Source organism: Hypanus sabinus, chromosome 10 (genome assembly GCF_030144855.1).
Source record: "Hypanus sabinus isolate sHypSab1 chromosome 10, sHypSab1.hap1, whole genome shotgun sequence".
Lineage (NCBI taxonomy): Eukaryota > Metazoa > Chordata > Chondrichthyes > Myliobatiformes > Dasyatidae > Hypanus > Hypanus sabinus.
Genome location: NC_082715.1, coordinates 129,882,876 through 129,901,056, shown reverse-complemented (window position 1 = coordinate 129,901,056; position 18,181 = coordinate 129,882,876). Strand labels below are relative to the sequence as shown.

At 40.9% G+C, this 18,181-nt stretch overlaps 1 protein-coding gene across 1 annotated transcript in view; it reads left to right on the top strand.

Moving 5' to 3' along the window:
- The window catches only part of cdc40 (cell division cycle 40 homolog (S. cerevisiae)), a 124,944-nt gene that overhangs the window by 9,517 nt on the left and 97,246 nt on the right, over positions 1-18,181 (top strand). The window contains exons 2-3 of the mRNA XM_059982946.1: positions 2,643-2,729; positions 16,383-16,512. Coding sequence (XP_059838929.1) covers positions 2,643-2,729; positions 16,383-16,512 — 217 coding nt within the window. The remainder of the gene's footprint in view (positions 1-2,642; positions 2,730-16,382; positions 16,513-18,181) is intronic.

The window sequence follows — 18,181 nt, the reverse complement described above, 5'->3', positions numbered from 1 at the left end:
CTATTATGTCCCTAACTCTGGTGTTATCCACAAATTTACTAATCCACATCTTCACTTTATCATCCAACTCATTAATATAGATGACAAACAGCCATGGACCCAGCAATGATCACTGTAACACACCTCTAGTCTCAGGCCTCCACTCAAAGAGGCAGCCATCTTTTTGGGTTTTCCCACTATGCCAGTGTTGAATACCATTTACTACCTCAAACTGAATGCCAAGAATGTCTTCTGGACAAGCTTTCTATGCAGGAGTTTGTCAATGGCCTTGCTAAGCTCCATGTAGACTACACCCACTGCCTTACCCTTAATCAACTTTCCTGGTAACCTCCTCGAAAAATTCAATTGGAAAATTAGTTAGGCACAACATACCATGCACAAGGCTGCGTTGACTATCCCTAATTAGGACATCTATCCTGTCCCTTAGAATACCTTCCAATAAGTTACCCACTACTAAGTTTCAGCTCACCAGCCTATAATTTTCCAGTTATACTTAGAGCCTTTCTTGACCAATGGATCAACATTAGCTATCCTCCAGTCCTCTGGCACCTCACCTATGGTTAAAAACATTTAAAGTACCTCTGATAGGGCCCCTGCAATTTCTGTCAGGAGATAGGGTCTCCTGCAAGACCAATGTGACACCTTATCAGGCCCTAGGGATTTATTCACTCTAATTTGCCTCAAGACATCAAGCCCTTTCTCTTCTAGATACAATCCATGGCCTTATTACTGTTTCACCTCAGTTCTGTAGACTCTGTCCACCTCGCAAGTAAATACCGATCTATTTTTAAAAAATCCATTTAAAATCTCCCCATCTTTTTCCACTCCATGAATTGTGACTACTGCTCTTCAAGTGGATCAGTTTTGTCCCTTGCTATCCTTTCGCTCTTAATAAATCTGTAGAAGCCCTGGAATTCTCCTTCATTTTTGTCTGCCAGAGCAACCTTATGCTTTCTTTTAGCAGTGTTCTCTTGTATTTCTTATGCATCTCAAGTGCATTGTTTGTTCCTTGCTGTCTGTACTTGCTACACACTTCCTTCTTCTTCTCAATACCTCTTGAAAACCTAAAACTGCTAGACTTGCTTTTTATTCTAAGAGATACATAAAACCTTTGTCCTCTCAATATTTCACTTTTGAAGGCCTTCCACTTACCAAGCATCTCTTTACTAGAAACAACCCATCCCAAATCTACACCACAATCTTTCTGATGCCATCAAAATTGTCCTTTCTCCAATTTGGAATCTCAACCTGAGGACCAGTCCCATACTTATCCATAATTACCTTGAAACTAATGGAATTATAATCACCAGATTCAAAGTGATCCCGACACATACTTCTGTCACCTGCCTTGTCTCATTCCCAAAAAGGAGATCCAGTATCACACTCTCTCTAAATGGGACCTCTGTATATTGATTAAGGAAGCTTTCCTAAACACATTTGACAAACTATCTCATCCAGTCCTTTTACAGTATGGGAATCCCAGTCAATATGTGGAAAGTTAAAACGACGTTCTATCATCTTATTTTTCCTGTGAATGTCTGCTATCTCTCTGCAAATTTGCTCCTCTAAATCCAGTTGACTATTGGGTGGTCCATAATATAACTCCAATAACATAGTCATCTCTTTCTTATTCCTCAGTTACACCCATAGGGCTTCTGTAAACAAGCCCTTCAGTCTGTTCTGTTGGCCACTGCTGTGATATTTTCCCTGACTAGTAATGCCATTGCTCCCCATTTAATTCCCCCCCATGTCATGTCTAAATCAAAGGAACCCTAAAACATTAAACATTAACAATATCATAATTCCAAGCGCTAAACCATGCTCTAAGCTCATTAGTCTTTCCCTCAATACTCTTTGCACTTCAGAACATTAGTCCCACCGTGCTCAACCTTTCAGTTCCTGTCTATTTGTAGGTGTAATATCTGCTTTCCCATAACCACTTCACTAGCTGTCATAACACTGTAGTTCCCACCCTCCTGCAACTCTAGTTTAAACCTCCAGAGAAGCACTCACAAACCTTCCTATAAGGATATTACTTCCCCTCCAGCTCAGGTGCAAACCTGTTTGTACAGGTCCCATCTTCACTGGAAGAAAGCTCAATAATCCAAAAATCTTAAGGCCTTTCTACTGCACCATCTCCTTAGCTGTGTGTTGAACTATGTTATCTTCCTATTTCTGGCCTCACTAGCACATGGCATGGGCACCACTGTGGATGTCCTGTCCTTTAACTTCGCACCAAATTCCTTGAACTCACTCTGTAGGACCTTGTCACCCTTCCTGCCTATGTCATTGGTACTGATGTGAGCCAAAGCCTCACCTCCACACTCTTAATGCTGTCCCACTCTCCACTTGCACAGTGGCTTCTTTGGTTAAACCTAGCTTCTTTTATTGGTCCTTGCCAAGTGCTTCAAATGACCTCAAGCTCTGGAGAAAGTTCTGACAGGCCCAGTTCACTTTTTAAATTTCAGACTTGCTCATTACAAGATCACAAGCGATGGCATGCATAACCTCAAGATCCCCAGAGCCACTGTTCATTTCCCATCTTGAACACATTTATGGTTTATACATTTTAGCTTTATATGGTAAATGTTTATCCTACAATGCTGCTGACCATTCCTAATCCCATGTTTCCTTATTTTTAGGAAGATGTGGAGACAGGAGTTCACCTTGACCCATTCCTGAAGGAAGTCACATTCAATCCATTGTATGAAACTATGTTTGCACCAGAGGTAGGATGAGTTGGATACTACAGTCTTTTATCTATATAATTGCATTTGTAACATCAGGGTTATGAATCTTTTCAATGAGGCATTCCATGAATTGGATTTCTACGTTAAATTTAGACTGTGGAACTTGAGAATTTTAGGATGCTGACATGGTTTACTGTAATTTACTTAGTTTCTTTGAAGTATGATCATATAGCAATGGCATCTTTCTATTTGCCTTCTGATTGTCTAATTGCCTTCCTGGTTACTTATGTACTTAAAATGCTAACATTCTGCATGTTTCATGATAGGGAAAGAAAGCAGGAGGGGAAGTGGGGGGGGGGACATGAGATGTGTAGCTGTGGTAGGGAAGGTTAAGGAGATATTATAAGCTTATTAAGGGAAAGGGAGTAACTAGGGGGAGAATAGGGTCTCTTCAAGACCAAAATAGACATCTATGTATGAAACCACAGGAGATGGGTGAGGTCCTCAATGGGTGTTCCTCATATGTTTTTACTGTGGAGAAAGACATGAAGATTAGGGAGCTCAAGAAAGTTAATAGGAATAGCATTACTACATTACAGTAGAGGAGGTGCTTGGCATATTAAAACATATGATGCTAGATAAGTCTTTGAGGCCTGATCTGTATATTCAAGACTGTTGTGGGGAGCTAGAGAATAAATTGCTGGAGCCCTGGCTGAGAAATATCCATCATTGATGGCAATGGGTGAGCTGCTAGAATACGGGAGGGTGGCTAATCTTTTGCCTTTGTTTAAGATGGGTGGCAAAGAAAAACCTTGGAACTATAGACAAGTAAGCCTATTATTGGGGAAAGTTAGATTATTGGAAGAAACTCTGAAGGATAAAATGTGCATGTGTTTTGGAAAGAGGGGTTGATTAGGGATAGTCAATGTGGCTTTGTACATGGGAGATCTTGTCTTGGGATTTTTATTGAGTTTTTGAAGAAATAACCTAGAAGACTGATAAGGGCAGTGTGGTGGATGTAGTCAATGTGGACTTCAGCAAGGTCTTTGATAAAGTTCTGTATTGTAGATTATTCTGCAAGGTCAGATCACGTGGAATCCAGGGAGAGCTAACTATTTGGATTGCCTTGATGGTAGGAAGCAATGGGTGATGGTGGAAGGTTGAATTTCAGACAGGAGGCCCATGACTAATGGTGTGCCTCGGGTCGGTTCTTGGCCCATTTGTTTGAATGAGAATGTATAAGTTTAATTAGTAAGTTTGCAGCTGACGTTAAAATAGGTGGTATTGTGGATAGTGAAGATGGTTATCAGGAATATGGTGGGATCTTGATCAAGGAGGAAAGTGGGCTGAGGATTACAAAAGAAGTTGAATTCAGTAAATGCGAGGTCTTACATTTTGGGAAGCCAAACTAGGGTGGTAGTGCTCTAGGGATTATTTTAGAACTGGAGGAGCCAGGAGTACAATTGCTTAGTCCCCTGAAAGTGACATCACAGGTAGACAGGGTGTTGAAGAAGTCTTTTGGCATATTGTCCTACATCAGTCTGGATGTTGAGTTTTAAAGATAAGATGTTATACTGCAGTTGTACATGGTGTTGGTGAGGCTGCACTTGGAGTATTGTGTTGTGTTTTGCTCACACTGCTATAGGGAAGATGCCAATAAACTTGAGAGAGTGCATAAAAGATCTACACATATTTTTCCAGGACTTGAGGGACTGGGTTATAGGGAGAGATTGGGCATGCTTGAAATTTATTCCATGGAGTATAAGAGATTTAAGAGATGTATAAAATCATGAGGGCATAGATAGGCATAGTCTTTTTTCCCAGGGTTGGGGAATCAAGAACTTGAGGGCATAGGTTTATTGTAAGAAAGGGAAGATTTAATTGGAACCTGAGGGCAACTTCTTCTCATGGAATGTATGTATGGAATGAGTTTCTAGAAGAAGCGGTTGAGGTACATATAATAACAAAATTTATAAGGCTTTTGCATGGGTAAATGCATAGGAAAGATTGAGAGGGATATGAGTCAAACACTGGCTAATGGAACTAGCTTGGCTCCCTTTATTGGCTTGATTTGAATTTTTGATTTCCTGTGCCATAAGAATGTGGCAAAAAATAGTAAAGTTCAAAGCTCACATGTTATAATATTTAGTGTAGATGAGATGAAAATAGTTTTATAGTTGTATTTAAATTTTATAGTCTTAAAAATATAAATGATGTATATAACAATTAACTCCAGTCTTGCTGATATTTAGACCTAATGAAGAGTCTCAATCCAAAATGTCAACTGTTTATTTCTCTCCATAGAAGCTGACTTGCTAAAAGCTCCTCCAGCATTTTGTGTGTGTTTCTGATACTTAGTTTTCTATTTGTTTATTCTAAGTGCTTAATAGCTCTAAGTTAAAATTAAAGTGTACATAGGGACAGATGTTTCTTGGATTTGCACCTAGTGAAAATTTGGAGCAAAATGATATTTGTTACAATTGAGAAAGTTGCTGCATCCTATTGATTCTTAAATATTTCAATAAATGTAGTTAAGTAACTTCACACTTGTTTTTTTCTAAACTACTAACACAAGACAGTAAACTTAAGGCAAAAGTTCAATTCTGAGAAAAAGCAATTAAAATAGTATGGCATGAATGTTTACTTATGGATTTCATAGAATCATTAGAATTTACAAATTTCTATAATCAAATTTGTTCTTCATAAAAAGTAGCAACTTATTCCTGTGTTTATAGTTAGTTTTGGTTACTTGTATTGTTTTAGTACATTTAGAGATGTTTCCTCTGGACAATTGTTAAAATGAAGATTGAGGTAGATAAGTCTTTGTAGAGTTCACTCAAGAGAAAACTAGTCCATTGTCCACGGAGAAGAGTTCTAGGTCCTGTAATTAAATAATATTAGAGCTAGTGAATTCTGTATATAGGACTGTCTGCTGAGACACTGTGGAAATCTCAGTATGTTTGTTTTCTGTATTTAGGAACTATGGTGACAAAGCATCTTTTAGATTGTGTTTTGTGTAGGCATTGAATGAGTCGGACTGAAAATTATAGTTTGAAGTATTGAATTAGTGAATGTGAGATAAATGTGTAAAAGTCATAGCTGGTATTGGTGGAGCTAATGTGGAGAAGAATTTAAGAAAATAGTGAAAGAGCGATAAGAGAAACAAACTGTATGGGGTGGGGAGGCAAATACTATTAAAACAATTAGTTATGTAGAAACAGGAGGAATTAAATAGGAGTGAAATGCAAAGCAGACCAAGATAGATTTTAAGTACACAAAACATGAAAAACAAGACTGGTGAGATGCAAATACAAATGGCCTTATGGAATAGTGGGTGTTCTATGTGGATATCATAGAAGTAATGAGCAGAATACTGCATGAGCACAACTTGCAGCTCTGGGTTCAGTTGTGCATGAGGCCTGACTGTTGCAGGCTGTTTATGGAAATTAAATATCAGATGTTGGATTCTGAGGTTCCACCCATACTGCCGTCGCAGCATTTTGACAATTTACGGCTGAATTGCTTTTAGAGACTTGTAACAACAGCAAAATTGCAATCCATATGCCACATTAGGTCCACCATTGCTTTGGTCCCATTATCTAAGGAAAGAATTGATTCAATTGTAGGTGATTCAGAGAAGATTCACCAGGATAATACTGAGTATGGAACTATCCTCCAACAAGACAAGCTGATATGGAGGCTTTTGAGACAGGAGCAGAAGAGGGTCATGAAGGTAGTACCAGACAGTAATAGGTGTAAGGAAAGGTTGCACAAACTTGGATTGTTTTATCTGAGTACTCGAGGCTGAGGGATGACCTGATAGAAGTATATAATATAATGAGGGGTATGGCAAAAGCTGGAATAGAGAGAAATAGATTTTGCAAACAGATCGGATTTGTTTAATTTGACATCTTGGTTGATTTGATTAGGGAGTTTAAGGTAAAGGAACCTTTAAGAGGCGGTGATCATAATATAATCGAATTATCCCTGTGGTTTGAGAGGGAGAAGCTAAAAACAGATGCATCAGTATTACAATGGAGTAAAGGGAACTGTAGACATATGAGAGAGGAGCTGGCCGAAGTAGATTGGAAGGTCACACTAGTGTGGATGGCGGCAGAGCAGCAGTGCCTGGAGTTTCTGGGAGTAATTCAGAGGTACAGGGTAGATACATCCCAAAATGAGTAAGTATTCTAAAGGGAGTATAAGGGAACCATTGGGTGACAAGTGGTCAAAGACAATATAAAAGCCAAAGAGAGGGCATACGATATAGCAAAAATGAGTGGGAAGATAGAGCGTTGGGAAGCTTTGAAAAGATAACAGAAGGCAACTAAAAAAATTATGAGAGAAAAGATGAAATATGAAGGTAAGCTAGCTAAAAATATTAGAGGATACCAAAAGATTTTTCAGATATAAAAAGAGTAAAAGAAAGTGAGAGCGTTTTTATCGGACCACCGGAAAATGACATTAGAAAGTAGTGATGGGCACAAAGAGATGGCGGGTGGACTTAATAAGTACTTTGTGTCAGTCTGCACTGTGGAAGACACCAGCAATGTGCTGGAAACTTAAGATTGTCAGGACAGAGGTGAGTGTAGTTGCTATTACTAAGGAGAAGGTGCTTGGGACGCTGAAAGGTGTAAAGGTAGATAAGTCACCTGGACTAGATGGACTACACCCAGGGTTCTGAAAGAGGTAGCAGAAGAGATTGTGGAAGCATTAGTAGTAATCTTTCCAGAATCACTAGATCCTGGATTGCTTATGGGGAGAACTGGAAAATTGCAAATGTCACTCCACTCTTTAAGAGTGGAGGGAGGCAGAAGACAGGAAATTATAGGCCATTTAGCCTGACTTCAATAGTTGGTAAGATGTTGAAGTCCGTTATTAAAGATGAGGTTTCTGGGTACTTGGAGGCACATGATAAAATGGCCAAAGTTGGCATGGAATTCTTACCTGATAAATCTTTTGGAGTTCTTTGAGGAAGTAGCAGGCAGGATAGATAATGGCGAGTCAGTGGATGTTGTTTACCTTAGATGGGCTTTTCACTTTTGACAAAGCGCTGCACATGAGACTGTTAAACAAGATAAAAGCTCATGGTATTACAGAAGGGATACTAGCATGGATGGAGGATTGGCTGACTGGCAGGAGGTAAAGAGAGAGAATAAACAAGGCCTTTTCTGGTCGGCTGCTTGTGACTAGTGGTGTTCTGCAGGTTGGTGTTAGGACTGTTACAGGACAGTGAATTGGATGATGGAATTTATGGCCTTGTGGCCAAGTTTGTGGACGATACAGTGATTGTTGGAGGGGCAGAAGGTGTTGAAGAAGCAGGGAATCTGCAGAAGGACTTTAGATTAGGAGAGTGTCCGAAGAAGTGGCTGATGGAATATAGTGTAATGAAGTGTATCTTGGTAGAAGAAATAAAGGCATAGGATATTTTCAAAATGGGGAGAAAATTTAAAAATCAGAGGTACAAGGGGACTTGAGAGTCCTTATTCAGGATTCACTAGAAGTTAATTTGCAGGTTGTGTGGTGGTAAGGAATGCAAATACAATGTTAGTATTCATTTCAAGGGAACCAGAACAAGGGATATAATGCTGTGGCTATATAAGGTATTGGTCAGACCACACTTGAAGTGTTGTGAGCTGTCTTTGCTCCTTTACTCACTAAGAGATACAGCGCTGGCCCAGCAACCCCAACAATCAACAATCCCAATTTAATGCTAACTTAGTCATGGGACAATTTACAATGGCCAATAAACCTACCCGCTACATCTTTGGATTGTGGGGGGGTGGGGTGCAAAGTACCTGCAGGAAACCCACGCATTCCACAGCCAGTGTGTACCTGAGTCTCTGTACTGAGGACACCGGGATTGAACTCTGAACACTGACACCCTTAGCTGTAACAGCAAAACTAACTGCTACTCCCCTTACCTAAGAAAGGATGTGCTGGCATTCTGAAGGGTCCAGAGGAGGTTCTTGAGAATTATCCTGGGAATGAAAGGTTTCACTCATGAGCAGTGTTTGACAGCTCTGGGCCTATACTTGCTGGAGTTTAGAAGAATGAGAGGGGATCTCATTGAAATCTATCAAATATTTATAGGCTGAGGTGGAGTAGATGTGGAGAGGGTGTTTCCTATGGAGAGTGAGTCTAGGTCCAGAGGACCCAGCCTCTGAATGCAAGTATATCCCTATCCCTTTAGAACAAATGTGAAAAGGAATTTCTTTTGTCAGAGGGTGATGACTCTGTGGATTTAATTGGCTCAGACGGCAGTGAGGCCAAGCCATTGGGTATATTTAAAGCAGAGGTTGATAGGTTCTTGATTAGTAAGGATGTCAAAGGTTGTGGGGAGAAAGCAGGGTAATGGGGTTGAGGGGGAGAAAAAATCAGTCATGATGGAATGGTGGAGCAGAGTCAATGGGCTGAATGGCCTAATTGTCTTATAGTCTTATGGCATGGACATTGTGGGCCAGTAGGCCTGAACCTGTACTGTTAAGTTCTATGAAACACATTGGGACTCGAATCATTGGAGTAAAGAAGAATGAGAGACAATCTTATTAAAACATAAAATTGTCAGAGGGCTCATCAGGGAAATTGTTGGGAGGCTCATACTTCCTCTCATGAGATCCTCCAGAATCAGAATGCTTTGTCTCAGAACAACCGGTTGCCTATTTATGACTGTGTTGTGGAAAAATTGCATGTTGTAGAAAAATTCCGTGAGGAGTTGTGTAGAGGACTGTACATATACCTAAGAGGATAATCTGGTGTTCCCAAACAAGAAACCATGAATGAACTGGGTGATCCACTCCCTACTGATGCCTGGGCCAACAAAACGTCAGATCTTTTCCCAATGAGCTTAATACATTCTATGAATGTTTGAACAGAAGGGAATGGGTATGTCATCACCCATCCCAGTAGCCTCCAGTGCACCTAAGCACAGTCACGGTGCAGAAATAAGATAGATCTTCCTGCGAGTGAACCTACAAAAAGCATCTGGGCCTGGATGGTGCCCCTGACCATGTGCTTGGATCCTTTGCAAATCAGCTGACGGGAGTATGTGCAGACATTTTTAACCTCTCCCTACTTTAGCCTGCAGTTCCTATCTGCTTTAAGAAGACCACTATCATCTCAGTACCTGAGAAAAACTAAGTAATGTGCTCCAGTGTCTCTGACATCTACCATCATAAAAATGCTTTGAGATGCTGGTCATGGCATGCATTAACTCCAGCCTTACAGACAAATCTTGTCCAACTTCAATTTGCCTACTGCTGAAACAGGTCTACAGCGGATGCTATCTCCCAAGCCCTGCAGTCATCTCAAAGCAGTTGGACAGTAAAGACACCTACGTCAGACTTGTTTATTGACAACAAGCTTTGCCTTTCATATTTAATCCCGAGCAAGCTCATCACCAAACTCTGGAACCTGGAACTCAATGCCTTCCTCTTTGTGCAACCAGATCATGACTTTCTGACCAATAGACCACAATCAATCAGGAACAGCAACACCTCCGCCACAATTATCCTTGATGCTCCACAAGGCTGCATTGTCAGTCGTCGTCCCCCACCCCCCACCCACACTCTACTCAAAATGCACTCAGATCCTGCTCCAACTCCATCTACAAGTTTGCAGGTGATACCACGATTCATCTGAAATAACAATGAGTCTGAGTACAGGAAGGAGACCAAGAGACTAGTGGTATTATGTCATGACAACATTTCCTTCAATGAAAACTAAACAAAAAAGCTGGTCACTGACTTTGGGAAGGGGGCGGTGCAAATGTTTCTATCTACATCAACAGACTTGAGGTTGAGAGCTTCAAGTTCCTAGGAGTAAACATCTCCAGTACCCTGTCCTGACTCAACCATGTAGCTGCCAAGGCCATAAATACTCACCAATGCCTCTATTTCCTCAGGAATTGTGCAAGGGTTGGGAGGTCATGTTACATGATAATGGTCAGGTCACACTTGGGGGTAAAAGAATAGTCATGGATTATATCTGTATTATTGAAGAAGAAGTGCTTGCTATCTTGAGGAAAATTAGTGGATAAATCCCCAGGGCCTGATGAGATGTTCCCTCGGACCTTGGGGGAGAAAGTGCAGAGACCCTCACAGAGATATTTAAAACATCCTTAAGGTGAGGTGCGGGAGGATTGGAGTCGTGGTCACCAACCCGTCAGTTGCGATCGACTGGTTGATCTTTGAGACTTTCCCAGTAGATCCCAAAAAAGAAATACACAAATACATTTGAGAGATTGTTTCCGGGTTGTGGTGTTTTAGTTCCATCCTTTCTGCCCAGTGTGCATGTGTGTAGCCCCCCCCCCCCGCCATGCACTACAGTGTACTTCAGTGGTCCCCAAACACCGGGCCGCGAGGAAACGATATGATTTGGCGATATGAAACAATATGAGTCAGCAGCACCTTTCCTCATTCCCTGTCATGCCCACTGTTGAACTTGAATTCACATGAGGTCATTATCCATGTAAGGTCATTTGTTGCTTAAACGCAGTGATGCCCTCGCACCAGGGATCACTGGTTGGCCTCAGGTAACCAGCCACCTCACGTGGCCAGCAAGAAGTGCCGTTGCTACTGGCCTGGAGCACAGACAGATGGGTGCCACCTCTAAACCTATTTAGTACACCGAATGTTCGTGGGGAACCCGGTGCTAAAATATTTGCGGACGACCTAATTTGGGCTCAGGGTTTCATAAGTAGCAGAGCAGCTACCTCGCTGCGATCTACTGCAAGTCATCCCTCGGGTCAAAATTTGTTGGCCAATAGATCCTACCTACCTACAAGGAGGGCGGGTGGCGTGCCCTGACACACTCCTCACTTGGTTGCTCGCTTGCTCTGTCCGGACTGCGACCGCCGTGGCCCCGACACGGGGACCTCAGGCCCTTACCTTGTGCTCTCACCCCACCCACGACTAGCCGCGGGCGGGAAGCTGGAGTTCGGTCCCGGAGGCTGTCTGATGAGGCAATGAAGCCCTCAAAACTGCTTCGGTACCTTGAATCCAAGCATCCTGCACTTAAAGACAAATCCACTGAGTTTTTTCAGTGGAAAAAACGTGAGCAAGCGGGACAGAAGCTAAGTGCTGAGAGCCACATAAACTACATTGCAGAATAGACTGGACATGGGGAACCTGCTTCGAGTATCGCTGTATTCCGTGTTTAACATCACCACCTCCCCCGCCCCCCTGTTGGCCCATCCGCAAGAATATTGTCAATATTAATCCGGTCCGCAGTGCAAAAAAAGGTGGTGACCCCTAGTGTACATACATTATGTCTACTTCCGGGTTGCGGGGTTTTACTTTCAGTCTTTTCTGCCCAGTGCGCATGCATGTGACTAACCAATTTAGGGTCGATCTTGCCTTTCACTAAGGCCGAAGTAAGGGATCTTGGGCTTAAAAAGGTTGGTGACCACTAGATTGGAGGATAGCTAATGTTCTGCTGTTTAAGAAAGGCTCTGAGCTAGCTGGGAAATTTTAGGTTGGTGAGCCTTACAACAGTCTTGGGTAAATTTTTGGAAGGTATTAGAAAAGACCTGACTAAGGATAGTCAACATGACTTGGTGTGTGACAGGTCACATCTAATAAATCTTACAGAGATTTTGAGGAGGTTACCAAGAAGGTTGTTGAAGAAGAGATGATAGATGTTGTCTACATGGATTCAGCAAGGCCTTAGAGAAAGTCCCGATGAAGCAGTCCACTGGATTCACCATTGGCTTTGCGGAAGAAGCCAGAGAATAGTAGTAGATGGTTGTCTCTCTAACTGGAGGCCTGGAACTAGTGGTGGTGTGTCCCAGGGATCATTGCTGGGTCCATTGTTGTTTGCCATCTATGTCAACAATCTGGATGACAGTGTGGTAAACTGAATCAGCTAATTTGCAGATGAACCAAGATTGAGGGTGTAGTGGATGGTGAGGAAAACTATCAACTCTTGCAGTGGGATCTGGACCTACCAGATGAATAGGCTGAAAAATGGCAGATGGAATTTAATGCAGGCAAGTGTGAAGTGTTGCTCTTAGTGAGGGCAAAGCACACCAGACTTACACAGTGAACAGTAAGGCTCTGAGGTGTGAGGAAGAACAAAGCGATCTGGGAATACAAATCCATAATTTATTTGAAGCAGCAGTGCAGGTTGAGAGGATCATAAAGAGAGCTTTTGGTACATTGGCCTTCAACATTCCAGCTCCTATACTCAATGCCCTGATTTATGAAGTTGTATAAGACATTGTTGAGGCCAAAATTGGAGGTGTGCATTTCTTGTCACCTACCCACAAGAAAGTTTGCAGACAGAATTTACAAGAATGTTGCCAGGACTTTAGGAACTGAATTATAGGACGAGGTTGAATAGGTTAGGACTTTATTCATTGAAGAGCAGGAGAATGAGGGGAGATCTTATAGAAGCATACAAAATTATGAGGGGTATGGGTAGGGTGAATGCTTGCAGGTTATTTTCCCTCAGTTTGGGTGAGATTAGAACTAGAGGGCATAGGTTTAGGGTGAAAGGTAAAATATTTAAGGGGAATCTGAGGGAGGACTTCCTCACGGTGAGGGTGGTATGGGTGTGGATTGATAGGATCATAAAGAGAGTTTTTGGCACATCGACCTTCGTAAATCAGGGCATTGAGTACAGGAGTTGGTATGTTGAAGTTGTATGAGACGTTGATGAGGCGAGGTCAATTGTAATATTTCAGAGAAGTTTGAATAAGTGCATGAATGAGAGTTATAGAGGACTGTGGTCTGGATGCAGGTAGGTGAGACAACATGGGGCAAAGGGCTTGTGTCTAGAGTTCCAACAGTGGTGTGTTGGAATCTCTGAATGTGCAACACGCCAAACCTTGAAGTGGATGGGATACAGGACCAGAAAACCATGAACATGCAAAAATACACTCAGTGGCCACCTTATTAGGTACCAACTGAAACAAGAATGGAGGTCATTGAGTGAATATTACAAGTAACAGATTCTTGTAGAGCAGTGCAGGCCACTGTCAAACCACATCTCTACCACTACCCTCAGTTTTCTATCAGGTTTACCAATACACTTGATCTCTGGATTAGTCTATCTTGAGGGACCTTTTCAGATGCATTACCAAAGTCAATGTAGGCAACATCAAGATTCAAGTTTAGAATTACTTTTCACATATGCATTGAAACAGACAGGGAAATGCGATGTTTTTGTTAACAACTAAGGGATGTACTGTAGGCCACACATTCCAGTGACAACATAGCATGCCCACAAGTCCTCCCTCAGATTCCCCTTAAATATTTTACCTTTCACCCTAAACCTATGCCCTCTAGTTCTAATCTCACCCAACCTGAGGGAAAATAATCTGCAAGCATTCACCCAAGCACTTCCCCCCTTCCTCTCACACTCACTCCTCTAACTCCAGGACAGACCTGCAGTCTTGGGTCTCCCAACCCCTGTCTCTAGGTTTCAGCCATCAGGCTATGATTTTTGGACTTCTGATTGACCCTCAGTATCGCACACCCGGATTTATCCACAATGGGATCCTGAATTCCAAGTTCGAACTCCAAATGACTATCCCTTGTGCCTCCTCCTGCCTCTGTTTGCACAGATGTTCACTCCTAGCACTCACCAACCTGGGACAGCTTGACATCCATGGATGTCCTTCGTCAGATGTCCAAGTCACTGGCCTTTGAGCACAGAACAAAGGCATAGATTCCAAATGTCCTTCGTCACCCACCCATGTCGCTGACCTTTGAAAGCAGAGCTGAGGCCTACATCACTGTCTTTAAACTCCAACCTGACCCCTCACTCTCTTTTGTCCCCAAAAGCAACCCTCTGAACTTAAAACTCTGAGCCACGATCCTGATGAAGACTGAAGCTCAGCGTCATCCTGATCCACTACTCTATCCTAATCAATTGTCAAACTTACCTCAAAAAAAGTATTTTTTTGTGAGATGGCATTTTGATTTTTTTTCATTAAGGATGCTGGAAATCTGACTTTTGATTTCATATGTCTTAATCCAAGTAGCAATAACACTGGAGATAATTTCTGTGACAATGCATCGCAGCACATTGAATCTCAGGGTTGTATATGGTGACATATATATACTTTGATAATAAATTTACTTGAACATTGAACTGAATCTAGACATAACAAAGTTGATAAGCACCTGCTTGTGTCATAATAACGAAGTCCAAAAATTCTATTCAGAGGTTCCTTTCCCGCTCGCTTGTGCTCCCATTCCCTCACCCATTTCCTGCTTTTTTTTTAACCATTGTTTTTCACATAGTTAAGAATGAGGCAGTATTCAACATTATAACCATGCTTCACAGTCCAAATACCTGACTTTTATGTACCAGGAGAGAATTTACTTCTGTGAAATATACATAATCTTTAGCTATTACTGTAGTTTTAAATGTGCTCACAAAACCTTTGAGAATTTGTTTTGCCAATTTTTCCAATGCTCAACCTACTTTTAAGAGGTCAAGGCATTGGAAAACTATATCAGCATAGATAGAAGACTTACACAATTGAGATCCAATAAAATGTTTCAGGTTGTAACCTCTGGGATACCACAACTGTTTAAAATCTACAAAGGTGACTTTGATAAAGGGATCTGTTGTATTGTAGCCATCTTTGTTGTTGCCAAAAGATTGGTAGAAAGGTAACATACAAGATGCTGGAGGAACTCAGCAGGCCAGGCCGCATCTATGGAAAAGAGTAAACAGTTGACGTTTCAGCCCAAGAACCTTCATCAGGACTCAAGATAAATTGTGGGGATGATGCAAAAACTTTGCTCAGTGATGTAAGTTAATGCGTGAAATGTGTGCTTATCTGCTTCTGTGGGAAAATAAGATAAAAATATAGGGAACAAGTGTAGCTCATTCAGACTTCAAATTTACTGTACGTGTTTTGTTGTGGCTGTACTGGTCTTGGCCTCAGTACCACGTTCATACACTCCCCATGTCTCTTGATTTTATAGTAATTTACTGGATGAAGAAAAAAGAGCAGGATATTTCGTAACTAGAAAGAGACTACAGATTGCTGGGGTTAAGAGGAAACTAAGTGCCACTAATATGAAAGATAGACTATCGGAATGAATAAGTAATTGGGAAAGTAATTCATGTGAGTTTATGCAAAAGAAGCCTTCTACAACCGTACCAAGCACTGGTGAGATTACACCTGAGGTACTGCATATAACTTTGGTCACTGTTGTTTAACGAGGGATACACTTCTTCTGGAAATAGTTCAAAGAAGGTTCAAGTATTCTTTTTCCCTCTTATTTTCACTTTCTTCTTACACTTGAGAATAGTTTAAGAATTCTACTTGAGAGGAGCCATTTTTCCCCTTAATACCGCTGCAACATTATTTTGGAACTAGACTGAAAAGCTTTTGATAGCTATGTTTCTAACACTGTCCTGTAGTTAATGGATAGTTGAATAACAATATGATGCTGCAAAATTCTAATGAGCTTGTTTTCTTTTAATTCAGTTTCTTGGAAAGGAGTTGCTGAACATTTTTTTGCTTTATTCACAGAAATACATTTTAACTAAACGGTTTTCTTGTCCTAATTTAACAGTTCATGTTCAGTTTACACTTCAACATAAATATTTTAGTATAATTATTAAGTAAATGACATGGCTTATTATTGAAATTACAGAGCAGTGACTAGAATAAAAGGCTATGTATTTTGAGTCAGAACAATTAATCGCAAGTACATAATATGTTTTCAGTTTGGACCAGTGAACCCTTTCAAGACACAGCAGATGGCTGCCCCTAGAAATATGCTGTCTGGATATGCTGAACCTGCCCATATTAATGACTTCAGGTTTGAGGAGCAAAGAAGGACCTTTCACACCTATGGTAAGCTCCAACTGACTCTTCATATTATGTTATTAGAAGAGGCTATCAATGACATTTTATTCGACTGTTGTTCATGCCATATTTTTTATGTATTTGCCTGATCAACTGAATAGTCCAGTATTTTCTGTTTTTATTTCAAATTTCATCCAACTACAGCATTCATCTTTTCAATTATACTTAATATAGATCCATATCCCTAAAGACTTGAATCTTCTGTGACTACTTTTATAAGCATTCAGTATTTAACAGTAGTGAAATCTGTGACATTAATTAATTAATACCAAATGAGAACAAAAACCTCAGCTGAGCTTAGTTCTTTGTATAAAGTCACCTTGGTTGCTGGAATTATTAGTTTGAAATAACCTGTAATTCTGCAGGGTATATATGGTTCAAAGTGCAAGGTACATTTATTATTGAAGTATGTATGCAGTATACAACTCTGAGATTCGTCTTCTCCAGACAGTCCCAAAACAAAGAAAATAATAGAAGCCATTCAAAGAAAAACACCAAACTCCCCCTGCACAAAAAAAACCCAAATTGCACAAACTGCAGCAAGAACATCAACCCAAACACTCCCATGCAAAAAAACAAATTGTGCAAAGAGCAAAGGGAACATCAAACCCTATCGCCCCCACAATAAAAATAAACCGCGCAAACGACAACAAGAACATCAATCCCCAGACCTCCCCCGTACAAAAAATAAATTGCACAAGCGCAACAAGATCATCGAGTCCCAAACACCCCCCCCCCCATTTTGAACCTATTTTTCACCTTAGTTTACACCTGTAAATTATTTTTATAAACTAGATTGTAAATGGGTTGAAAAAGGGTCACCAGATGCAGACCATAAGTGAGACTTCAAAGTTTATATTTTATAAAGAGCAATGGAAACTTGCATTTAAATAGAATCTTTAGCAGACTAAGTCACCCGAGGTGTTCACGTAAGCATAATTCAAAACTGCATTGCATGAGAATCACAGATCAGAGTGGTGTGGTGCAGGTGGAAGTACAAAGAAGTTAGAGGAGGGAATTGTTGGATATAAGGCACAGCTGACAATGCTGGAGCTCTAAAATAATGGAACAGCAAGATATAATTCTAATTTTGGATGAGTTTGATTTTATAGAGTGTGGAGAATAAGAAGCTAGCTGGGATTTATTTATTTATTTTTATTGCGATACAGCGTGGAGTAGGCCCTTCTGGCCCTTTGAACCACACTACCCAACAATCCCCCAATTTAATCCTAGCCTAATCACGGGACAGGAAGTTCTAGATGTAACAAAGAATCAAAACAACTATAGATGCTAGAAATCTTAAAAGCTGAAAATACTGGGATGACTAAGCAGATTACTCCATGTCTGTAGGAAGAGTTCACATTTCTGGTCACAGACCTTTCTTTGGAACTGGGAAAGAGATAGAACAAGAACACAAATGTCATTATTTTTCCTGCCAATGCATTCCCTTATTTTTCTATCTCAGTACTTCTGTGGTTTTCATTAGTTTTTGCCAGTTCTCTTTGACTCTTTCTCGTTATTTTATCGCTTTCCCGTGCAATAACAGGAGATGCAACCTGGCCTTTCACCTTTTCATTTCCTACTATCCAAAGACTCGAACAGCCCTTTAAATGAAGATTCATGTGTAATTCTTCAGTGTAGAGTACTATTCACATAG